Source organism: Lactuca sativa, chromosome 5, assembly GCF_002870075.4.
Source record: "Lactuca sativa cultivar Salinas chromosome 5, Lsat_Salinas_v11, whole genome shotgun sequence".
NCBI classification, from domain to species: Eukaryota; Viridiplantae; Streptophyta; class Magnoliopsida; order Asterales; family Asteraceae; genus Lactuca; species Lactuca sativa.
The window spans coordinates 266,750,188-266,774,956 of record NC_056627.2 but is presented as its reverse complement, the minus strand read 5'-3'; the positions used below and the strand labels follow the sequence as shown (position 1 = coordinate 266,774,956).

The 24,769-nt window shown below is 36.3% G+C and overlaps 3 protein-coding genes across 5 annotated transcripts; all 3 read right to left on the bottom strand.

Moving 5' to 3' along the window:
- Positions 1 to 3,382: 3,382 nt before the first annotated feature.
- LOC111918476 (coatomer subunit gamma-2) lies at positions 3,383 to 11,345 on the bottom strand. Of its 3 annotated transcripts, none has more exons than XM_023914136.3 (18): positions 11,111 to 11,345; positions 9,508 to 9,605; positions 9,353 to 9,403; positions 9,139 to 9,252; positions 8,845 to 9,045; positions 8,193 to 8,294; positions 8,000 to 8,107; positions 7,677 to 7,910; positions 6,732 to 6,982; positions 6,480 to 6,651; positions 5,964 to 6,119; positions 5,243 to 5,293; positions 5,014 to 5,154; positions 4,743 to 4,940; positions 4,508 to 4,639; positions 4,271 to 4,444; positions 3,874 to 4,113; positions 3,383 to 3,798 (listed from the first exon to the last, which is right to left on the bottom strand). In XM_023914136.3, the coding sequence occupies exons 1-18, from the start codon at positions 11,151 to 11,153 to the stop codon at positions 3,607 to 3,609; spliced, it is 2,658 nt and encodes an 885-aa protein (XP_023769904.1). In that variant the 5' UTR covers positions 11,154 to 11,345; the 3' UTR covers positions 3,383 to 3,606. The 3 variants fall into 3 exon arrangements, with proteins under 3 accessions (XP_023769904.1, XP_042758801.1, XP_023769905.1); XM_042902867.2 differs by having other exon boundaries at positions 8,193 to 8,233; positions 8,892 to 9,045; XM_023914137.3 differs by having other exon boundaries at positions 9,508 to 9,602.
- Positions 11,346 to 14,892: 3,547 nt separating this feature from the next.
- LOC111918477 (uncharacterized) lies at positions 14,893 to 17,727 on the bottom strand. The gene is made up of 2 exons (XM_023914138.3): positions 16,281 to 17,727; positions 14,893 to 16,098 (listed from the first exon to the last, which is right to left on the bottom strand). The coding sequence occupies exon 2, from the start codon at positions 15,696 to 15,698 to the stop codon at positions 15,021 to 15,023; it is 678 nt and encodes a 225-aa protein (XP_023769906.1). The 5' UTR covers positions 15,699 to 16,098; positions 16,281 to 17,727; the 3' UTR covers positions 14,893 to 15,020.
- A 3,678-nt stretch (positions 17,728 to 21,405) lies between these two features.
- On the bottom strand, positions 21,406 to 23,587 carry LOC111918466 (proline-rich receptor-like protein kinase PERK1). Its single transcript, XM_052771641.1, has 8 exons — positions 23,454 to 23,587; positions 22,931 to 23,347; positions 22,750 to 22,836; positions 22,383 to 22,453; positions 22,215 to 22,291; positions 21,995 to 22,136; positions 21,731 to 21,892; positions 21,406 to 21,542 (listed from the first exon to the last, which is right to left on the bottom strand). Exons 2-8 carry the CDS (start codon positions 23,298 to 23,300, stop codon positions 21,486 to 21,488), a joined length of 966 nt encoding a protein of 321 aa, XP_052627601.1. The 5' UTR covers positions 23,301 to 23,347; positions 23,454 to 23,587; the 3' UTR covers positions 21,406 to 21,485.
- Positions 23,588 to 24,769: the final 1,182 nt, after the last annotated feature.

Genomic DNA, 24,769 nt, shown 5'->3' with positions numbered 1-24,769 from the left:
TCTATCTCGTATTTACAAAACTGTATCGAATTCGCCGCGCTCGAAAAGTAGGGACTAAGCTTCGTCCATAACTTTTGCATACGAGCTCCATTTTTGTCTGTCTTTTTACCGTTGAGTTCCTATTAATGAGATCTTCAACTCTCATTTAGACCTCGTTGGCTAATTCTCATTCTATCTCGTATTTACAAAACTGTATCGAATTCGCCGCGCTCGAAAAGTAGGGACTAAGCTTCGTCCATAACTTTTGCATACGAGCTCTATTATCGACGTTCTTTATATCCACGCGTTGGTATTTACGAGTACTACAACTTTCATTTAGATCCCGTCGGCTAAAAATCGACCGATCTAAAATTCAGATTTCGGGCTGTGCACTGTTATGCTAAATCTTAGAAAAATCATAACTTCCTCATACGAAGTCAGATTTGGGCGTTCTTTTTATCGATGTTCTTAGTTTAACATATTCTACGACTTTCGTTTAGATCGCTAAGGCTAAATCTAGCTCTATTGTAAATTCACTATTTACGCTTCTCGGTATCGTGCCGGTTCCGTCGCGAAACTTCAACGGGTCATAACTTCTTCGTTATAACTCGGTTTTCGGCGTTCTTTATACGTACGAAAACCTTGTAACATACTCTACAACTTGATTAAGATTATTTATTCTAAATAATCTTTTGTCGAAAAGTCGTTTTCGACCCCTATTGCCTCTAATTTGACTAGCCCAGATTTGCGAGCGTTACACATATTATCTTCGCTGTCATATAAACGTCATATCACTTTTTACCATAAAAATATGTTTCCTTGTCACACCTAAGGAGTGGTGTCATCTTTTTTTTTTTTTAACAATTTAGTTTAAATGAAAAGGTTGATTTTAATAAAAAAAAATAAAAAAAAAATAATAATAAAAAAAATAAAAAAAAAAAAAAAAACATTGCATACCATTACTTCAAAATAAAAAAAAAAACATTACTTATATTAACATATTAAATGATTAGTAACCAGTCAAATTTATTTTATCTAGATATCTATATGTTAAATGAAAAAGAAAAAGCAAGATACAAAGGGGAGAGAAAGGAGTTAAATTGAGAAAAAGAAAATTAAATACCCATATTTATTTGAAATAGACAATAAAGGGTTTTGTTTTAATATAAAAAAATTGGATTTCTAAAGAAAAATAAATGAGAGAGAGGTGCGGCAAGGGAGTGTACTCTCTACACCAACGACTCCCCTAAGCCTTATTAACAGTTTTACCCTATTCCTAAACCCTCAAAAACACCACCGGAATCAAATGAGCCAATGAGGTACAACATGGATCAACTTTGCTCTTTTATGTTATTAACTCAAAGAAACTATTTTGTTAACATTTAAAAATCTCATTGACAGAATAAAAACGAAGATAGATAACTATTCGAAAAAATTACAAAAATAAACAATGACCCAAGCTAACCCATGAAACGTAAACTGATAATTATCCGATAATTCTTTACATTTAAAGTCAAGTTTGGCGCAATCACAAAAGATAGCTTTTAGTTTATGTAGTGCATTAGGAGTGGGGGCACATGCCCCCAATGGCTAAAAAAATTTATATATAAATATTCCAATGATTTTAAAATTTTATATGTAAAGCCCTTTATGTTTTTTTTTTTTAAATTCAATAATGTCTCGTATAAAAGAAAATGTTGAAATCGTTCTTACTTATAAGTTAACTTATCAAAAAACTAACTTATAAGTTACTTTATAATCTACGATAAACTATTTTTATGGTTTTATCAAACGTTAAATTACAAAATAAGAAAGTTTATTTCAATCAAAAATATCCTAAATAGAAAAGTCTCTATTTAAAAAGACTTTAAAAACTAAAAATTGTTTGTTTGGTTTCTTTAGATTTGAGAAATTCTTTTGTATTAATTTCATTATTATTTATTTAAGTAAATAAGTCCCGTTCTTTATTTGATGGATCCTCTAGCACTTTAAAGTTGAAACAAAATATGACCAATTAAAGTTGTGAAAAGTCAAAGCAACTATAATCCCTAGGGTTTGGAAAATAGAAAAACAATTGGCATGGCAAACTAAACACGGATTTGCACCTTAAGATTGCAAGTTTGATGTTGATTCTTATTGTCAATCTTTATCGTAGGCCATGTGGGGTAATTTATTCAAGTAAAATGCATCTAATAATGCATTAGATCGATAGACATTGTTGTCCAGTACTCCAGTTATTATTAGTACAATAGTATGTCGTATGAGATACCACATTGCTTGTTACCTAATGAAAATGTTGTTTTATTTACGCTTATCAACAACAATGCACAAGTCTTAGCAATTATATATTAAAACGACTTAATACACAGCTTTAACAATCCAATGATCTAGATATAAATTTTATAAATATAGAAGTAATGAGTTTTTCCCATCAATTTCAAGTTTAATGGAGTGCTTTTTTCGTGCTCAAATTTGGCCTTCTTAACATTCGAAATAAGTCTAATAAAATGTTGATTGAAAGTCGAGAGGTTGTAATAATCTAATTTAGGAAAAATGGTACTTTGAAAAAACAATCCCACATTTTTTTTTGCATTCTCCAAAAATTCAAGCGTTGTTCCATATTAAAAACCTATAATTTCATAAGGACTGGTAATAGTTGGGTTCGAGTTGGTCTATTTATTTAAACAGATTTTGTCTATTTATTTAAACAGATTGATAATTTCAACAAAATCCAAATGTTTAATTAAACGGGTATGATTTCCACTCAACCCAATATATCAAATAATTAAAATAGATTGACCTCAAGTTTGATTTATTTTGTTGGAATGACAAATCTAATCTACTTTTTTAACTTATACAAGACTTGAACCTACAACTTTAGAAAAAGACAACACACTGAAAGCGTTTTTTAGTAACTTGTTTGTTTTGTATGTTTAAAACCGATTTCCACACAACCCATTATATTAGATAAACATGCTAGCATAAGATTAGAATTTCAAGTCTAAGCCACCCAATTTAGTTGGTCAAGTTGACTAATTTAATTAAACAAGTTGAAAAATTAAAATTCAACCCATTAAATTTGGGTTGATTTGACGGTTCGGGGTTGGATGACTTTTGCCCAGTCTAGTTTTTATTACAATTTACTTGTTGGTTATCTTTATCGTATCCATATTAAAAGATCTTTTAGACATGAAATAAATTATCATATAACAATATTAATATTTATGATTTTAATAGTATATATTTATGTACTTTACAATTAAAATGCATCGGACATAATGTGCCCCCGAATAAAAAAGCTTTTAAGAAAGAATTGTATATTATGCTATCATGTAAGACATTTTGCATAGGTTTGATGGACTAGTTGTTAGATGTAAGAAACACTGTTATATGACACTAATAATAGCAAGAAGTTAAAGCAAAATACATATACTATTTCTTCTTGTTTACACCACAAAATATCAACCACATGTATGTCTTAGCATCTTCACAAAACTATCTTGAAATAAATCCCTTATTGACTAGACAAAAAGAACAATTTTTATATCCCCTCAAACTCAACCAACAGTCTCATAATTTTGTAAATCAAAAACTCCAAAAAAAAATAAAAAGAAAAGAAAAAACGGACTAGTTGGCTACAAGTTCATGAATAGCATCACTTACAAGTTCATCCTCAGATCTGACAGCAAGTTTCATTGCAACCTCCTTGGCACCATCAACCCCAAAGGATAAGCGAACAAGCACCTTCACATTGCCTATGTACACACCTGATAACAAACACGTGTGTGATCTTGAGTTGGCTGCAACCACTTCTGTCCCCTGAAACATAGCCATATGGATTTTAGTCATTTTTATATTTATTTAAACATAACCATATGGATTTAATTTACTTACTTCACAAGGCTGCATGCCAAGAAGGTTAATAACAGTGTTGACGGCTTCCTTTAAGCTTTCCCTTGGACCAAGGCCATATTCATCAACACGCTCGAAATCTGGGGATAAGCTTTCCCATGCATTTCGGAAATTTGAGACCCCGACTTTAAGCATGTAGTCTGATGCAACCACCTCAAATTCCTCTAGTTGATATTCATCTTCCACACCATCTTCCTCAGCCTCACCGGTTGAGGGATCAACCTGGAATTTATATACAAGAGTTTCTTTGGTATCATCAATCATGGAATGAAACCACAAAGGACAACGTAATAAAATGGATCATTACATTCCACTATCAATTTATAGTAGTGTAGATCACAAAGTTGAACAAGAAAAACAAGATTGGATATTTGGATACCTCTTTAACAATGAACCTCAAGACATTGGAAAATTTGCCAATAGAAGGAACACCTTCTGGTTTTTCAAATGCGACAAATGTTTGTCCTGGTGTATCATATGGCAGGGATTTTAATGGCTTGGTTGCTAATTCTTCAAATTCTTCTGCTTCTGAAGCATCCACAACAATCGTGACCTAAAATTTCAATATTGTTAGTTTTAATTTACTAAAAAAAACATCTTATGTATTAGAGCTTACATTTTCCAATAACTGCTCAGGGATCGTATTGGTACAGTTGTACTGGAACACAACGTACTTATCGAATATGTGTTTGACAACATTAACCGCATACTCCGTTTCAGCTTCAGTCAGCTCCACTGGTGCAGATGACTGGTTACAGAAACACAAAACTTTAATCAGGATAAGTTAAAAAAAGAAAACCATGGATAACACATATCAGTAAGTTAAGGAAGGAATATTTATGTGAAAGAACCTTAAAAAGCTGTCCAAAAGTTGAAAACTCTGGGATTGATAAGAGTAACTTTTCATAAGTATCAACTGTTGAAGTGGGGCCAGCTGGCGGAGCACCAAGACCAGTGGGCTTTTTAGCCTGAGCTTTTTTCTCAGCAAATGGCTGAGATTTGACTTCCCTTGATACAGAATTGATGTCAAAGGGTTCGTCTGATGGTTCCTGTATTCGCAAATGTTAAAAATAATTATTGTAGGAAATGCAAAAAGTGACAAAATTTTGTGTGGTGACTTACGTAGTTTTTCAAACTAGTCTCGAGGTTGACCAATGGGAGATCAAGTGACCCAAAGAGAAATTCCTTTACATCTTTATCAGTTTCAACAACAGAACCATCGCCTCCAAGGGTATTCAGATATAGTGTAGCCCTGTCACGAACCTACACAGGACACACAAAAAGTAGTCAAATGTTTTTGAACTATAGATTTAAAGTCAAACGTTACATACTGCTTATGAATACAACTAACCTCATCATCATTATCATATAAACAGCGCCTCAACAGAACAAATATACGAGGCTGCAAATATTATGAATTCATGTTAGTTGAGACAATCAAGTACTTCAATATTAATAAAAAAAAATAAGTTTCAATTTCGCATTTTGGACACTGAGCTTAACACTTTTTTCAGTTTTGGTCTCAAAAGGAATCAGTTTGCAAATCTGGTCCTTATTTTGATGTTTTATAACAATTTTGGTCCTTGAATCGTTAAATCTAACTACTACTCAGTTGTTAGTTTTTTTTAAATGACCAGTTTGCCCGTGGACCAAAACTAAATAATAAAAAGACAGTATGCCACAAGGACCAAATCTGTAATTTTCATAATTTTCTCTTGATTTTATTATTAAACTACTTTCTAAAATATAACATATTTATTTGTATTTGTCTTAATAAGTATAAGTTTTCAAATTATTTAACATTTAAAATGACCATTTTGTTCCTCACCCACCAACATGTTGTATATTAAGATATTATTAGGCTTATCTTTATATTCATGAGCTAATCTTTATAAATAGTTTAGAGAAACAGATTCAATGTATATGGTATATGATATTGGCTTGAAGTTATTTTTTATAAAAATCACAAAAACTTTAAATAGATACATGAAAAAAAAAAAAAAAAAAAAAGCTGAATACACTATATATTTGCGACTTACTAGAATAAATTTTGAAGATAGCACCAAACTTACCTTGAGGGAGTCAACCATAGCTCCAAACTTTGCCAAAGTGCTAACTGCACTGGCTCGAACAGTTGCGTTCTCAAGTATGACACGGTTATATATATAGCGTATGAATTTGCTAGGGTCTGCTGTTTTTGGTCCCTCAATTCCAAGAAAATGAAGAATCTAAAATAAAGTAAAAAAGTTCAGTAAAATAAATGACCAATGGAAATATAAAAAGTTAAAAACGATAAAAGCTAGATAAAATTTATAGTAAACTACAAAAATGGTCCCTGAGCTATCTGATTTTATTATGTTTAGTCCAGAATTGAAATATTTTCAATTTTGGTCCTTATTTCAAGGTTTCATATCGATTTGGCCCTCAAGACTTTCTGATTTTTCTCCTTATTTCAAGGTTACAGAGACCAAGTCGGTATGAAACCTTTTTCAAATTTGGACTAAACACAGTAAAAAGCACGAAGCACAGGGACCAGTTTTGTAATTTACTGTAATGTTAAAAAGAAAATAGCAGAAAGAAATGATAACCTGTGTTGAAAGGTATGTGAATTCACAATCCTCGATGAATTCACAGAGGTGAAGGAGGCCGCCCTCTTTTGCATCTGGGATATCTCTAATAATAGTAACAATTGAATCAACGATTGCTTTTTTGTACTCAAACCCACCTTCCTCTCTCAATATATTGCTTAAGAAATTCATCCTGATAAAGAAAGTAGACAATTATATTTTGGTTATATTACATGTTGAATTTTGAGAAAAAATGAAGTTGAAGAGACTCACAATGTTCTGAATTTCAAGGGGAACTTCAAACATAATGATCGAATGGCATCAACCACAACAATTTTGAACTCGTCAGCAATGTCAGACATGAAGTTTGTAATTTGTTTCATCAAACGATCAACACCTGATTCATTTCCTGTTTTCAGAAGTGTGGTAATGGCAAGGGTAGCGATACTTCTGTTTTGGTCTGAAATTAGACTCTCCATATCTATGTTGCAGGTAGTTACTGCCATTGGTTGAGTCATCGCCACCTGTACATGATGACACCCAATGTTATCTATCAGGATATAGATAAGGGGAAAGATAATATGGGTTTTGTTTGGTATGATGAAAAGAATGGGTTATTATGTTCTATTTTCATGTTTGGTTGAGTTGAAGGAATGGACTAAGTTATTCAATGATGTTTGTTATGTACAATTAAAAAACTGAATTAAGTTAAACTGATAAATAAATAAAAATAATCAAATAAGGATATATCATTAAATAATCTAAATATAAACATATTCCATGCCGTTCGAACAAATATATTCTATACGTATACAGTATATCATATATTGATTAAAAAAATTGCTTACAAAATTATTTTTAAAAAAAAAACTATAATTAAAAGATAATTTTAGTTATTTTCAAAAAATAACAAAAAAAATAATTGAAGGTTTGATTTTTTTTTAAAAAGATTATTATTATTGAAGATTATAAAAATTAAAATAATTTAGAATTTATAATGTATCATTCTATTCCATCAAGGAATGGAAAAAAAACGCTTCCCCATGGAAGGACAATCATCCCAGGAGAAAGAATCACTTCCATGAGGAGTGCTCTATTGCATTGGCAAACAGACACTGTTTTTTCATCAATTCATGATGCTCAATTCCATTCCTGCTTTGACTACTGTTATACCAAAGAAGAACAATTAGATTCACTATAGAGGGTGAGAAAAATGACCTTGTTTAATGTGCGGACAGCAGCAAATCGAAGTACTGGCTTAGAGGAACTTAAGAAGAGCTGTAGAACAGTTATTGCAGGGGTCAATTCTCTGCTAGTAACACCACTTAATTCCGTTATTGCCCTTGCAGCTTCAAAAATAACCATCTCTGATTTGTGGCGGAGACAACTTTCCAAATAGTCATAAAATGGGCGGTCCCCAGGTTGACTGTTCATGCTTGACTCCCTAATAACCTGAAAACAATTATTTAATTATATTCAGATATTTATTTTACAGAAAAAAAAAATCAAAAAGAACAAAGTGAACAAAACTACAGAAGTACCTGACTAGTGTAACGGATGAGTAGGCATTGGGCTAAAGGTGAACGAACAGTACCCTTTGTTAAGCTGGTAACTAATTTGCTGACAGCTAAGCGGTCGTTTTGTCTTATCTGGAAATATATCCGATTTTTTTTAGTGAATGGTATTGGTATGCAATACAAAAAATTTCACATTGAGGCCCATTTGTAACAGTACCTGGTGGAGCAAACCAAGGGCGTGAAACTGTACAAGTGCAGCCCTAGATTGAACAGCTTCTTGTACCTCATTGCTCCATCTTTTCACAATCTCTGGGTTTGTCTAAGATAGAAGGATATAAGATAAGTAGAGGTAAATAAATAATAATAATAACACAAGCTACTGCAATTTCTCAATCACTGATTGTAAGATTGGTTTGATGGAATGGAATGGACAGAATAATGGAACAAGCAAGGCAATGGAATGAATCGTTACATTCCATGATCATGTTTGGTTGGCTTGTAGGAATGCAATGATGATTTTTATATAATTAAATTTTACCTCTATTCATTATTTAATTATAATTAAAGCTTTTATTTATGAAAACTGAAAACTAAAGATAATAAAATCTCAAAAAAAAAAAAAACAAAAGAAGTTATAATAACAACAAAATTTTTTAGTTATATTCAAATAATAAAATATAAAATAATTAAGATAATGAGTTTTAGTCATTAAAAATTACATAAATAAAAAATAGGTTATATTGCAACTTTTACTTCCATTTGCAATCCATTCCATCAGGAAAAACAAACATTTTTTTTATCATTACAGTGGAATAAACCATTCCATTCCATCCATGATTCCATCACACCAAACACTAGTTAAGTCGTACCTGGAGCAAATGGATACCACTGACTAGGGCTGCACTGGCAACTACAGGGTTTTTGTCAACAATAGCTTGTTTTAAGTATCTTTCAATCTGAGTCAGAAGTGTCCCATCTGTGATGCGACAGAGAACACGAATAGCATTTGCCCGATACACATCAGTCTTGCTATTCATGTCTTTCATAAGGGAACTTGTGACAATAATGACCTTCATACCACAAGGAAATGTAGCATGTCATTCAAATATAACAGCATAAAATCTGATACACAAATAAGGAATATAAAATTAATTATCTGATACCTCATCTGCAGAGGGAGAGAGCTCCTTTATGATCAAATAAACCATTCTTCTTAATCCAATATCTTTAGACTGGAAAAGTTTTGTTACTGAAAAGAAAACTTCTGTGGCTTCAACCTACAGATAAAGAGCAACGATAATATATTAAATATTAAGATGATGTAACCAAGATAGATAAAAGTCGGGTGTTGACTCTTTGACCAGTCAAAGATCTGACCTTTGTGAAGGTATCACCTTGATTCAGAAGATAAAGCAGCTTGGTAATAACCTGGCAACCAAAGAAGAAATATTATATATTAGATCATGTTCATGTAAGAGGATGATACAACAAATTATGCACCACAAATCAGGTGTTGACATAAAAAGAAGCACCTGAGAACACCTCCTTGAATCTAACTGAGGATCATTGAAGACCCTGGCTTCCTGAAGAACTGCTCCTTTCTCGATTCCAGAAAAGGGGGAGTACTCTGCTGCACAATACAAAGAGACCTCATTTTAATTATTTACAACAAGAGTAGACCAAGTTCAGTAACAATGAAGTTACAAAGATACACTGATATGAATCATACTATCATCTACAACCAATCTAAAGTATAAAGTATAAACACTGGTCGATGAATCGATGCTACAAAAGATGCAGGACCTTTCCATGCATTAATAACCAAATGTGCAGTACTCAGAAGCTGGAATCAGCTATCAGTTAGATATGCTCTTCGATTAATTAGAAGGAATTGACTGGTTGTACTTAAGGGGTTGAGATTACTCAAGAATATTTCATTAAGTGAGGTCAATCACACAGCCTATAGATTATATCATTGTTCCATCAGCTCTTTGAGTCTTTGTAAACTTCAAGCTTGCCTATCAGATTAGCTGAAATTATAGGTTGGACACTTGGACCTATTCAAACACAAAGTAGATCTAGCAATGAATTGGAAATGAATTGAATCTCAATATAACACTAGAGATGATACTAGAGACGCTGATACTCAGCGGCATGATCATGACAAACAAATAACATGCCTATGAATTCCTACGCTCATTTTTTGAATTCTTTTGTTTGGTTATCAGTGTGGGGAGCTGATGGAACTACAACAGAATCTGCAGGTTATTGTATTTTACAACAATTTGTGAAATTCCACACACAGCCTTATCATATTTCTTTTAATTACCAAACCAGATCTGTTGTGCTCAATTTACAAAAATACACTGATCAAGATTACCATCAACGGATCAAAAGCATATAATTTGTTGAAGCCACCTTAGAAACAAGATTTACCCCTATACAATAACCAAACTATGCAGTACTCGTTTTTTGACAATTTCTATAAGATAAAGGCTTCTCCATTTAATCAGATGTGATTCGCCAATTCGGTATTTAAGAAAATGTAGGAAGGATACATTTTAGGCTTTTTTCATTCCTAGAGAATATCTCATATGATTGTTAGAAATCTCGGTAAATAACATATTCTATTTTAGTTCCATCAAATCTCATTAAACACACAGTCAAGCCAACCTGATTTCACAAACACCATTATCAGCAGAAATAATCAGATCGACTGATATAGTAATCTCTCAACAGCTTACAACTCAGCTTAACTAAATTATTTTCACTACCTGTTTAACCACAATGTAGATCTATAATGAAAATAGAAATCATCTAAATCACACAATAACAACGAAGAATAGCAGTAACAGGCCAAACCTCCGTAATACACAGTCAAGTCAACTGGATTTCGCAACACCAATACCATTAGTAACAATGAGATCGACCGATATAATGATTTCAAGAGCTTGCAAATCAGATTTGCTAAATTTACATTCACGACCTATTTAACCACAATGCAGATCTAAATTGAAATCGGAGATCACTTAAATCACAGTGATACTGACGAACAGCAATAACGGGCCAAATCGACGAAAATGACAAATATTATCAGATAATTCAAAAAAACGAGGTAGAAATTCGAAGTCTTACCTTCCTCGTCGCGATCATCGTCTTTCTTCACGTACTGCGCCATTAGAGTGAAAGAATAAGAATTATAAACCTAGATGTCCAATCGATTGCAAAAATGAATCAGATCTTCGTCTTCTGTGTCGGTATGAGTGGGATTGTGAGCCCAACTGGAAGTTTACGAGCAGATCTCCTCTCGTCTCTCTCCTTCTATCCTTACAAGAGAATTTTTTGACGGAGGGTTGCAATCTGCAAATACTATAAAATGTGGTATTAATGCTTTACATAAAATAATTAATTTTTGACAAATTTACAAAAATGATCCTTATTCTTACAGAAAAATATAGTTTTGATTCAAAAATATTTGATGGGGCGCTAATAGTCTAAAATTAGATTTTTTTTTTATTAGTTTTGTCCCTTATCAAACGTTACGCCTAGTTTCCGAGTTTAACAAAATAAAAGAAGAGAAGACAAAAGAAAGTCACGAGAGAAAAGAAGAGAAAGGAAAAGAAAACAAAATTTTCTTTCGTGTTCCCGAGTTGGAGAGAAGTGGAAGGAAAATAAATCATTTTGTTCTTTCTTTCCAAATCCTTCCAAATCGGAAGGAAAGTTAGGAGGGAAAGTGATCCTCCCATTTCCCTCCACTTCCATCCTTTAATGAAACTCGGGAACATCAATCTCTTTTATTTTCTTCTCATTTCCACTCATTTCCTTTTCTTTCTCTCGTTAAGTTGAACTCGGGAACGGGTGTTAGAACCAAATGTTATCTACCCAAAAAAAAGGATATTTCATCTTTTCAATTGGCTCTCCCATCAACACATATTATTTTAATACATTCTTAATTTAAGAAAAAAAAGGTCCACTACACCCCTCATTCGCCACCCGATACTTTCTCTTTGTCTCTCTCTCTCTCTCTCTCTCCCTCCTTTGACTTATCCTAGATAGTTTTTTGTGATGAACTCCTTACCGGAGCATGGCATAGCATTTTCGCCAAAGTAGTTTTCCTACATTCACCGACAGCTACAACAACTATTATTGATTGATCGTCACTATTAGTTTTGTAACAACCTCTGCCTTCAACTTGGCTAATGTAGTTGAAAGCTCGATTTTTGGGTTCGTATTGATTAAAAGACTTTTTTGCTTATGGAAGCTTAAATATGGGTTCATAAGCTTTCTTGAATTATTTTTTTCTTATGAAAGCTTACAACCAAAATATTCTTACAATTGTGAATGGGATATACCTTGGCACCATAACTAAGGCTATATAAAAAAGCATGACATTAATAAAAGGATATCATATATTTTTACAAAAGCCTACAATTGAGATTACACAAATATGGAAAGAAGCAATAAAAAAGAGAGAGTAATGTCTAACCACTTTATTCAGTTCATACATGTGTGAACAAGACCAGACATAAGAATATCCTTAAACCTTTGTTCATAAATATAGGAGGAAGAAGAACGAAGAGAATAACCTTTGTTCTTGTATTTAAATGAAAGAGGTTGAACCCTATTTATTTATACATTCATCTTAACCAGTCATCATGCAATCACCTCTACCCTATATTTCCATCATATAGCATCACTAAGTACCCATATCCATCGACCTTCATCGTCTTCATTGTAACCTCACTACCACCCTTATTTATCCATTATAGCCACTATAATTAGTCGTCATCTACATTATTCATTAGCTTATGCCCTTAGTCATTATCACAACGAAAACGTCACCATAATAACTCCTATTTTCAAACCATTATGTCGCTAGCAAGCATCACCGCCATATAAATCACCACCAACACCATCATCATACAGAAGAAAGGGTTGCACTTTGAATCATAATTGTAACCCTAATTTTAGGGTTGACACCTTATTTGAGCTCATTAAGTCCTTCAAACCCCTCACCTTATCAGCCATCATTGCCTTTTTGAGCTAATATCGAAACCCTAGCCATCTTGAGAGTGTTATTGAGCTTATTAAGAGTTTTTGGGTGTTCTTTTTTTTTTTTTTATCTTGAAGAAGAAGGAACTTGTTGGTGGAGAATTGTTGGAGTTGGAGCTTCAAGATCCAAGGCTATCTTCTTTATTGCAAGCTTTTGGAGGTAAAAAGCTCTTACCTTGATGGTTCCTTGCTTGGATCTCTTTTTGTTCGTAGATTTAGAAGTTTTGGTCCCATAACTTTGGTCTTATGGAGTATGGACTACTCCATACCATTTGAGATATCCTTTTGAACACTTAGGAGTGAATGGAGTCATAAAAATCAGATCTTGGAGGTTAGAACTCAATCATACATGAGTTGGTGACCACTTAAGGGAGATAGAAGGCTAAATCCATGGTTTGAGTCCCGTTAAGACATGTAAAAGCATAAAGTTTGCAACTTTATGGCTTAATACGCTTTAATGAGCTTAGATTTGAAGTGGGACGTTAGGTCTTAACGAATTAAGACATCACAAGCAACATATGACCAACTAGGGCGTACATAGGTGTACGTTGTGCGTACGCACCTGAAGTCTTGATTCTGCGGAGCACCCGAGTATGTCGGGCATACTGATGGTACGCTTAGCATACTCACCAGAGGGGCATTTGGGGCTTTTAATTCGGGCCACCTTGGGCTTATGAATTTGGACCCTTGTTGGGCCGCACGCTTTTCTGTGATGGGCCTATCCCATTTTAGTCATGTAATATCTTTTGGGCCTTGGTGATAATTGTATTTGGTCCTTGGTGGGTTAGGCTAAATAAGACAAGGATTAAGCAACCTTTTACCTTTAGATTCAGGATGTAGGGTTTGGACTCTCGGGTTTGGTTATTGACCTAATTTTTAATTAGGGTTTTATTACTTGTGATTTAGTGAGAGGATTTCACGAGTCAACAGCTCAAGTGTGATTTGATATCTTCAGTCTGACGTGAGTTTACTTCACTATATCCGTGGGTTGAATGCACCAATGTCGGACCACTAAATTATGTTTGTAGGATGATGATTGTCTTCATGACAGTTACTTGTTATGCATGTATATGATTGATGTCTCTATGACTCTTACTATTATGATTATATGTGTTAGCTGTAGGGGGTGAAATAGACCCGATATCGGTTGAAAGAAACCGAAAAGGGGTTGAACTATACCCAATAACGGTTGAAAGAAACTGAAAGGGTTGAAATAGACCCAGTACCGGTTGAAAGAGACTGAAGGGGTTGAAATACAACCGATATTGTTTTTACTGTTATGTATGTATCGTGTGGGGTATTTTGGGGGCTCACTAATCTTTGTGCTACGGTTTTCAATTTATGTTTCAGGTACTTCCAGCTCAAAAAGGAAGGGTCTGGCTTGATCACACTGCATCTGTCCATATTTTTCGCATTTATTTGATTTTGGGGTTTGTACTCTAATATTATTTTCATTATGATACTCTTTTGGCTGACTTGTACTCTGATATTATTTTCTAGAAATTATGGTTCAGTACAATTTTTAACATCCATGTGGTTTACTACATCATGACTAAATAATACGAATGCCTCGAACTATAACTTTGGCAATTGCAAAAACCTCATCTCAAATTGAAAAGTTTGGGGTAAAAGAGTCAATATCACGATTGCATATCAATTATGAAGGCAACCAGAACTTCTTGACTGGTATCAAAACTCACCAAGAACATATGTCTGATCAACATATGTTCAGTCTAAGTCATAAGTTCATAACTTATAAATTAGAGGGTGAGACCACAAGGATAAGATATAAGTCCTCATAATCAAAACATTATCCCAAATGTAACAACTAGATAATATGAAAAAAGTGTAGCGGATTAAGGAAATCCAAAAAAAGAAAAGACATGTACTTTAAGTAAAATCTTTAAGTCATCATAGCTTAGACAACACGAGGATACAAGTATCCACATGACATTACACAAATAAAAGGAAAAGATGCATGAATATCGACATGTTAAACATTGCCAGAAGCACCATCACGATTCAAAGAGGGATCCAAAGCACCCGATTTCAATTTAAAAACACTCACATCTACGACATATCCTTCTAAAAGCTTGAACAAGGAGTACTTGTAGGACACCATGCTTGCAAACCGATCCAACACTTGATGTTGGGTTTTAGGATAAGAATAAAGGACATTCTTACCCTCTAAAGCATCGACATATGTTTCATTCATCTCCACACATGCCTGATGAAGGTCGAACTGAATAGCTATTGTTTGCACTGCAACATTGACATCCCTGAAATCCGCATAGTTAAGTAAATCATGGACGAAAGAGGGAATGCCTTCCTGTACCAACCACCAAAGCTCAAGCTCAGAGGCTCTGACTTCGGCTGCTAAGGTAAAACAAGATTCATTTTGAAGAAAGGAGGTTTGGTCTTGATTCAACCGAAGAGTTTGAGCATCCCTGTCAGCAAGAAGTCCCTTCTGGACAACAAGTTCTTCCTCTAGCATCTTACTGCATATATCCTTGTCAGAACAGGAGATCTCAAGCTCAAAGACCTTCTCAGTAAATCGAAGCTTTAGGGACTCGAACTGATGGGTCTTTTCCTCCAACTCTTTGGTGAGGGTCAAGCGACAACTAATGGCATCGTCTGCTTTAATACGAAGATCTTCATTTAAGTTCTTCATCTCATTTTGGAAATGAATACTTTTACTCAGGCCGCCTACAATAAGGGTATTCCTTTCAGAAAGCCCCTTCACCTTTTCTCGGAGTTCTTGTGATTCATGTTCAGTTCATTCATGAATCTTCCCAAGCTCTTTTAGTTTCTATAGGCACTCCTCAAACTTAACATGATTTTGGGCAAGAAGCTCAGTTCGAGCCTTGGTACGAGTAGATACCTCATTGATGAGATGCATACCTTCAATTAGATGGGAACGAGCTTTGTCAAGGGTTTCTTCATCGAAGTACTCGTCAATTCAATGCTTCTATGAATGGAAGTGGTAGTAAAAAGACGTTGAAACTGAGGAAGTGAAACTGCAAGCTTGACCAATGTAGGAATCGAAGCCTCCTTACCAGAACATGGGATCACTACAATAGATAAATAGAGGATAAAAAGGAGTAGGTTCAAATAAGTCAGCTCTCAAGTATATATATATATATATATATATATATATATATATATATATATATATATATATATATATATATATATAAAGAAAAAGGGAAAGAATAAATACACAACTTATAAGCAGAAAGAAAAAGCTACTTACGTTTTATGCCAGACGTAGGGGGATTCAGATCGGAAGGAGGCTCAACAAAGGAAGTATCTATAAACATCGATGAAACCCAAGAATATCAGACTCCAAGCTTAAGGGATTCACATTTACAACAATGGCTTCTGCGTTAGTGGCTTAAAAATGACCAAGCCCAACCCCAAACAACTTCTGGCGAAAAATAGCAGCAACAGACAAAATAGAGGTGACTGAACCTCGTGACAGAGGCTGGGATACCTCGGTAACAACCAGAGCTTCGGACTCAACAAATGTAGGGGACATGGGTGCCAGATCCTATAGACTCCTGCAACTTCGGCTCATGAGTTCGAGCAGACCTGTTTTGTTTAAGAGGGGAGGTGGTGATTGACAAGTTAGGATGGTTCATTACGCCCTCCAAGGAAACCACCTTTTCTGAACTGGTTTTCCTTTTTAAGGATAAACCTTTCACAACAGCCCTCGTAGAGGAAGACGGAGGTTTCCTACTGCCTGACTCCATTTTCACATTTTTCTTGATAAGAGAGGAGATGGGTGGTATCAAAGTTTCTGAATATGGGGGATTCATGGTGGAATGCATGTTAGATTCTGAAGGAGAAGGGGAGTTTGGTATAACAACTTCCTCGGTGACTAAAGATGAGTTTGCTAACCATTTCTTATGCAAACGGTCTAGCATATTTACTTCTCGATTGATCACAGTTTCAACCGGTTTCTTACCCAATTTGTTCCAAATAGGACTTAAGCCAACCATGCCTAGGGTTACCTCATCTGGATCCGCCCACTTAACATAGTTTTGAGCCAAACGGTCAACGATTTATTGCTCCTCAGCGGATAGGTCGGGCAGAGCATCAGAACCCCTGTTAGTAGTAGCACCATATACCATGGGGCCTAAGAAAGCAGAAACATCAACAAAAAAGAATTCCTCTTTCCACCATTTGACAGAAGTAGGAAGCCCATCAGAGAGTTCTACCAAGCCACGACAAAGAGAAAAGGAGACCCAATCACCATTAAACAGAGTAATATATAAATGACGGAACAAAGTTATAGAATGAGGAATAATTAGGGCAGAGCATAAGAGCATGAAACATATCACCTTGTGAAACCCGTTTGGAGAAATTTGAGTGATGTGCAGTTGGTAATAGTCGAGAACCGCTTCCAGGAAATCAGAAGCAGGGAAACGAATCCCTGACTTGAAATGAACCCTGTACACTCCAACAAAACCAACCGGTGTGTCAACAACTGTTATCCGGGATCTGGAAGGCGAGGACGAAATTGGAGATCGATGTGGAATTTCTTCAGGAGGGCAACCAAACTCTTAATGGAAAGTTTGGACTTCACGGTCTCAATGTTGGAGATATCTTTGTTAGCCATGACAGAAAAGAAAATAAGACAAAAGGGATTTGGGAGAAGTTCGAATGGAAGAGAACGAAAGGAATCAAAGAAGTATTTATAAGACGGAAGCATAATAGCAATAGGGGAAAAAAACGACAGTTGTGTACTGTACACCCCTTAAATAGAAAAGAAACGAAAAGATAATTATAAGCAATGATGGCCTTAAGGAGTCGTCAAACCGTCTCATCAGAATTCAATTCAGGTGCCTCACCCTTATCTATTTATAACGGTCATAATCGAAAACTTCGTTAGTTTGAATTACTACTTATAACGGCAAGTAATAATCCAAACCAGGGGGACTTAATAGGGTATAAGGTTAATCACCATCCCTATACCCTCAGAATGACCGAAGTGATGAACCTCGCATAACCCCCGAATTGTGTGTAACCCCGAACCACACTTGATACCCAACTGGACCTAAAGTATCGAACTTAGGTGAAGAAGTGACAAAAAGCAAGGTGATGTCGCTATAGTGCACAAAGTACATATGAACTTAAAGAAACATGAACAACTGTATAACAGTTTCCTAGTGTTTCTCTTCGTACCTTCGAGCATACGACCATAAATGCGACAAGACATTGGATCGGTTCAGTAGGAAGGAGGGTCAGAATGTTCTACTCCAATTATAAATAGGTGATCCGACTCATTCCTACGAGGTACACTAATAACCATTCACTCATTTCGATTAAGAACATATTTTGATCAAGGTCTCTACTAACTTAATCATCGGAGCGTTGTCCCGGGACTCACCCTGGACAACCAGCTCACAAATTTGTGATTGTTTGTAAGTAATTCATCATTAGACGAAGTTACTCAGCTTTACTAATATAGAGGTCGGAACCGGGGGCACATCAACTCACAATTTGAATGTCGGGAAGTCATGTTTTTTTAATCTCAAAGTAGGTTATTCGGTGAAAATTATGAAAAAATCCATAGCTTTCACATACGATACAAACTTCATAACGATCATCATATCATTTCAGTTCTCCCAACAAAGATGATCTACAATAATCTAAAAGAAAATTTAATTTTACATATAAGCTTTGATGATATATGGTCCATTAGCATGGTCTAGACAACTCTGGCCAACCTTGCTGGAGACTCTCCTGCCGGCCCGACCCGACACTCCCTTTCCTGGCGCTCCCCTGTTGTCCTTTCTTGGTGTGCGCCCGCTAGCCCCGCCCGACGCCTCCGGACGGTCTTGCCCCAACTCATTGCTAGTTAGGCCTGAATTAGGCTGGCCTAAGGCCTGACCTAATTCCCCTTGACCTAATTGTCCCTTATAAATAGAATAGTGCCTCCTCCTTGGAGGGGGACTTCAGCTAATGGCTCAGCCACCACCCATACTTCTCCCCTTGGCTTAGCCGCCACACTACACTCCGACCGGGTGGCTCAGCTGCTAGGAGTGCAAACGAGCCGAGCCGAGCCCGAGCCTGACCAGCCTCCGATCGGGCTCGTTTAAGTTATATGAGGCTCGAGCTCGAGCTTTATTGTACTGAGCTCGGCTCGAGCTCGTAAAGAATTATACAAGCTCGGCTTGGGCTCGGGCTCGACTCATTTTTTATCTAACGTGTCTAAATAAGCTTAAGCTCGGCTCGAGCTCGTTAAGAAGCTCGTTTGCTAATACCGTAAATCCATTATTCCCATGATATGTTTTTATTTTAATATAATAAAATATTAATAAATTATACTATATAAAGGCTTGTTTAGGCTCGCGAGCCTAATTGAGCTTAATGACATAGGCTCGAGCTCGAGCTCGTTTAATAAGCGAGCTTAATATTAAGCTCGAGCTCGGCTCGAGCTCGTTTAAAATCGATTTCGAGTCTAGCTTTTAACGATTCGATCTTGAGTAGCTCGCGAGTAGCTTGGCTCGTTTGCACCCCTATCAGATGCGACCTGCTACCGTCAGCCACCATACACCATTACCAGCACCAAGATGGTTCTCTCCAGCTAAGGAAGACCATCTCAGATCTATCAGCTGATCTAACTTGATCGTCGGAGTCTGCTTCCGAGGCATAGACCCTAGGGCGGCTCTAACGGCCTTGTCTGTTGTGACCTCGCAGATTCTCTCTGGCGTAGAAGCACACTCTCAAAGCAGATGGTCGGAGGCCATGTCACATCATTCATAACAATCATCATATCATTTGGGTTCTTATAATCACAACGTTGATGATGATATATGGTCCACTAGCATAGCCTAGACTGCTCCAGCGCGCCAGCCTGGCCTACCGCGCTCCTGCCAGCCCTGCCTGGTGCTCCCTTACCAACCTTGGCGGGGACTCCCTTTCCAGCCTCGTTGGGGACTCTCTGTTGGTTTATATGACTTAGTCCAGTCCGATGTCATTGGCTGCGTACCAATAATACCAGACTGGGGGGGCTTAATGATATATGGTCCATTAGCATGGCTTAGACTGCTCTAGCGTGTCAGCCTGTCCTGGCGCGCTCCTACCAGCCCTGCCTGGCGTTCCCTCGCCAGCCTTGCTGGGGACTCTCTCGCCGGCCCGGCCTGGCGCTCCCTTGCCAGCCTTGTTGGGGACTCTCCCGCCGGCCGACCTGGCGCTCCCTTGCCAGTCTTTCCAGGTGCGCGCCCGCCAGCCTTGCCTGGGGCGCGCCCGCCAGTCCCGCCCGGCGCGTCCGGGCGGCCTCACCCGGCTCCTTGCTAGTTGGGCCTGAATTGGGTTGGCCCAAGGCCTGACCTAATTCCCATTGACATAATTGTCCCTTATATAATGAATAGTACCTCCTCCATGGAGGGGATCTTCCCCTTGGCTCAGCCGCCGCCCTATACTCCGGCCGGGTTGCTCCGCCGCCACCCGCCACCGTCTACCACCATACACCACCAGCACGAAGATGGTTCTCTCCAGCCATGGAGGACCATCTCAGATCTATCAGTTGATCTAACTTGATCGTCGGAGTCCGCTCCCGGGGCACAAGGATCCCTGGGGCGGCTCTAATGCATCTCTCTGATTGTGACTACCAGATCTCCGCCGCAGCAGAAGACCAGGAGAGCCGCTGGAGGTCCATGTCGCATCAGGCGACATACAAAAATCTGAAAAAAAAAAAAAAAAAAACTTTTTTGCAGTTGCCTAAACTTTCTCCGTTGACCTGTCAACCAGATTTTCGCAGATAGTCGACCGCAAAAGTGTGGACTATTTGGGTTATTTTTTCATGTTTTGGCGAATTTTATGGTATTTTTTTTAAATGACTATGGTTATTTTAAATAAAAAAACACTTAGACTTTGAACTTACGGATCAATTAGTTTTAGAAATTCAAGTTATCATCCACTCAAACAAATTCCGTCTATTTTTCTAAGTTCGAACTTGAGATCGGTACTCTCAGGAGTTGTATGTGTTCGGCATAGATATCCACAATATTATGCAGAAACTTTTAGTTATAAATTACATAGCAAATGTCAACAATAACCCAACCAAAACCAGACGCCTTCCCACGTCTTGATAAAATGCCTAAACCAAACTTTATGCTAATTATGCTAATTCTCACAACAAGCATCATACACCGAGACATCTATCATGCAAGGTCGATCTATTGCTATCACTTTTGCATCTAGCCATTTTACTTTTTCTTTTTGGTTCCTTTACCCTTCTTTCTTCCTGCATTCCCTTCCGTTTAATGATTCAAGGGTTTCTGTCTTTTGGGCGAGTATCGGGAAATTCGCCGGACATACCAAATTCCCCTCTAGATAATTCTTGGCTCGACACACTTCCCGAGTTGTATCTTGTATCACCCCCTGTTTTCGCTTTCATATCATAAGCACTGCTTCCCCCCTTTCGACCCATGTCTAGGCCTGCTCGTTTTTAACCACTTTCGTTCAATTCATCCAATGACATCTCGCCTTGTAAGACACGCACAATCTGTCATGTATACACATACCATTCGACTGAAATTTGCAGGTTGCTTATACTGATAGTGATAGTTATCTGACTATAGGGTCATTCATGCCTATTGCATAATACATATATATATATATATATATATATATATATATATATATATATATATATATATATATATATATATATATATATATATATATATATACCTGGCTCATTTTAGGGCGTTTCTTTGCTGCATGTCTAAGGCAAGCAGCTGCACATGCTACCATTCGATGCATCTCGTCCCTGTTATAGTTACCCCTCAAAAGTGGATCGACCATCTCTTCATAACTTCCCCCTTCTGACGCTTGTATCAGGGTAGGCCCAGCCTGCAACACACGATGAATCATAAGTAACAAGAATATGATAATTGTTACATGTGAAATGTATGCATATAGAAGAAACTATTTGTAAATTGTAAGAAGTTTTACCCAATCGATCAAGCTATCTTCATCACTATCTGGTTCCACAGGTCTTCTTCCAGTAATCAGTTCCAAGAGCACAACTCCATAGGAAAAGACATCCGACTTCTCTGTGAGCTTACCCATGGATGCATATTCAGGTGCTAGGTACCTTCACATTTATTAGTCTTTTAGTATTAGTTAATGAAGTTACTTTTATGGTAAATCTTGTTTGATAATTGTTATGTACCCGAATGTGCCCATGATGCGTGTTGAGACATGAGTGTTATCATCAGATGAAAGCTTTGCCAAACCGAAATCTGCCACCTGATTAGTTTAAGTAGTATTTAATTTAGCAACTCTATTACATTATTACCCTCTATTGTATCTTGAATGGATATGATAGAACTATAAGTACCTTGGCCTCGTACTGGCTATCAATTAATATATTTGCGGCCTTAATGTCTCTATGGATAATTCGGGGATTGCCTACATGCCATGAAAGTTAGACAACAATTGTTGAAGTTGCTTTTGTTACATCGGACAATACTAGACTGGACTTGACCAACTTTCTAATGCTATTTTCAATAAAAAGGGCATTTACGTCTTTTGCACATACGAGATATCGAGAGAGAGTCCCTGTCCCACCTTTTTTAGTAGGACAAGAAATTTGCAATTTTGTCTCATTGACATCAGTCTTAATATCAGTCCAATGCACGCCAGACACAATACAAGACTGTCGTGTTCTGTCATTGTCATGTATGGTGTTTATGGAGAGTCCTTACAATCTTCGTGAAGGTAAGCGGAGCCTTTGGCTGCTCCCAAAGCAATCTTTAATCTTGTTGAACAGTCAATAACCGAGCGACCTTTGTCTAAAAGATAAAACCATGAATGTTAGACGTTAACCACAATGGCAAAACGGTAAATAAGAAAGAAATCACAGCCCATTTTGGGTTTATCACATACCGTGAAGATGGTATTCAAGAGTGCGATTAGGTATAAACTCATAAACCAACAACCGTTTTTTCCCAGATACACAATATCCAACAAGAGATACAAGATGGGGATGATGCACATGACTTATAATATCAACCTCCGCTTGAAATTCACGTTCACCTTGACCACTATTAGCCTTAAGGCTCTTCACAGCAATCTCCTTTCCATTAGGTAACACCCCTTTGTAAACATACCCAAATCCACCTTCCCCCAAAAGCAAAGACCTATCAAACCCGTGTGTTGCTGTCGCCATGTCATCATATGTGAAACTACTCATACCTAACCCCATGGCTGGTGGTGGTTGCTTAAACTCTGAACCACTTGAAGGTGGTGGTGGCATCTTTAGTGGAATGTCACTCGACTTTTGTTTATAATAATCGCCATTATCTACATCAAACCACAAAATTAGCATATATGAATTATATAACCAATATTAACCATGGTTAAATGTTAATGATAATGTTTTCAGATAAATTTAATAGTTAATATATACTTGTGTTTTTGTGTGTTCGTTTCTTTCTACGACAACAACAGCAACAACAACTTGCAGCCCCTGCAATGGCTCCTACTAAGATGGCTTCATCTTCATTACTCCCTAATGATTTTCCAATACTTGTTTGGTGTAAGAATGGGAGCATTTTATGTAAAAGTGAAAATTTTGATTTATGATCATGTTTTTTGTTTTTGTTGGCGGATGGGGATTTCTTGTCTTGTTTGGATGGCGTCGAGGACATTTTGGTAATTTACTATGAATGGTTGGGTAACCCCCACCGCTCCTCCAGAATTTATATCTGAAAATCATGAAGATAAGGTTAGAAGACATATGAGTATGAATGATCATAACATGAAATTTCAACAAATATGTGTTTGATAGTTTGGGTAAAGATTTTAGAGAAGGTACCTGTAGGAGAAGGGGAGGGTAAATTTGGAAAGAAAGCGGAGAAAGATACGGTGTATGAATTAAAAATAACAAAGAAATTAGAGGGTACCCTCGTACAACTCCTAATTTTGAGGAACCTTTGAATTATGGATCTTATTTTTAGGCATGAAGATTACTATTATAATTGGTTTTGTCTATGGTTGTCAATTTCTTTTTTGACTTTTTACTTGACCTACAATTTTTTTGACTCATAATGCAACAAATAAGTTTTTTTGGTTGCACGGAATAATGTTCATGATATAAAGAATTGATTTGGTTTGTAAAAAAAATGGATAGAATTTGAGAAATCGAATATATTTACCCACTTCAATAAAAAAAGAAAGGTATAAGTTTATCAAATAGCAACATATCTTTGGTTTCGTACCGCTTACATTGTTGTTTTTTTTACAAGCATAGTCACTGTACTTTTAAAAAAGATGTTCCATTTAGGTCATTTTGTAACGTGTTATTTCCATTGCTTAATATAACATCGTAATACATCTTGAATCTTGATACGTGATATGCACCAATATTACAACATCCCCAAAGCACCATAAATGTTAGTCAATCCATTAGCACAATCACATGGGTTGGTTGGAACTACCATGAGAGGTAGGTCTACTAAAATCACAATAGAATATGGAAACCCAACTTTAAAATTGTGCTTCTAATTCTCAATTTTAAAAGATAATAATGAAGTCACTAATGAAACAAAATGCTATTAATAATGATGGATCCATGTAAGGTAGGATAATACTTTGTTGAGAATGAGGTTGAGTTAAAACACTAACAAAGTTTTAGAGACATCTAAGCAATAAAGATGTAGTAAAACTTTACCTATATGATATATAGTGTCTCAAATAAAGATTAGTGGTTTATATTGTAAAAGA

Excerpts from the sequence above, each read along its gene's own strand:
- LOC111918466 (XM_052771641.1), bottom strand. The coding sequence starts at position 23,300 with ATGCCACCACCACCTTCAAGTGGTTCAGAGTTTAAGCAACCACCACCA. Across the intron at positions 22,837-22,930 it reads TCTTGAATACCATCTTCACG|ACAAAGGTCGCTCGGTTATT; the intron begins GTATGTGATAAA and ends TTTATCTTTTAG. Across the intron at positions 22,454-22,749 it reads CGCTTACCTTCACGAAGATT|GCAATCCCCGAATTATCCAT; the intron begins GTAAGGACTCTC and ends CATGGCATGTAG.
- LOC111918477 (XM_023914138.3), bottom strand. The coding sequence starts at position 15,698 with ATGAAGAACTTAAATGAAGATCTTCGTATTAAAGCAGACGATGCCATT.
- LOC111918476 (XM_023914136.3), bottom strand. The coding sequence starts at position 11,153 with ATGGCGCAGTACGTGAAGAAAGACGATGATCGCGACGAGGAAG. Across the intron at positions 9,606-11,110 it reads CGATGATCGCGACGAGGAAG|CAGAGTACTCCCCCTTTTCT; the intron begins GTAAGACTTCGA and ends TGTATTGTGCAG. Across the intron at positions 7,911-7,999 it reads TCATCCGTTACACTAGTCAG|GTTATTAGGGAGTCAAGCAT; the intron begins GTACTTCTGTAG and ends AATTGTTTTCAG.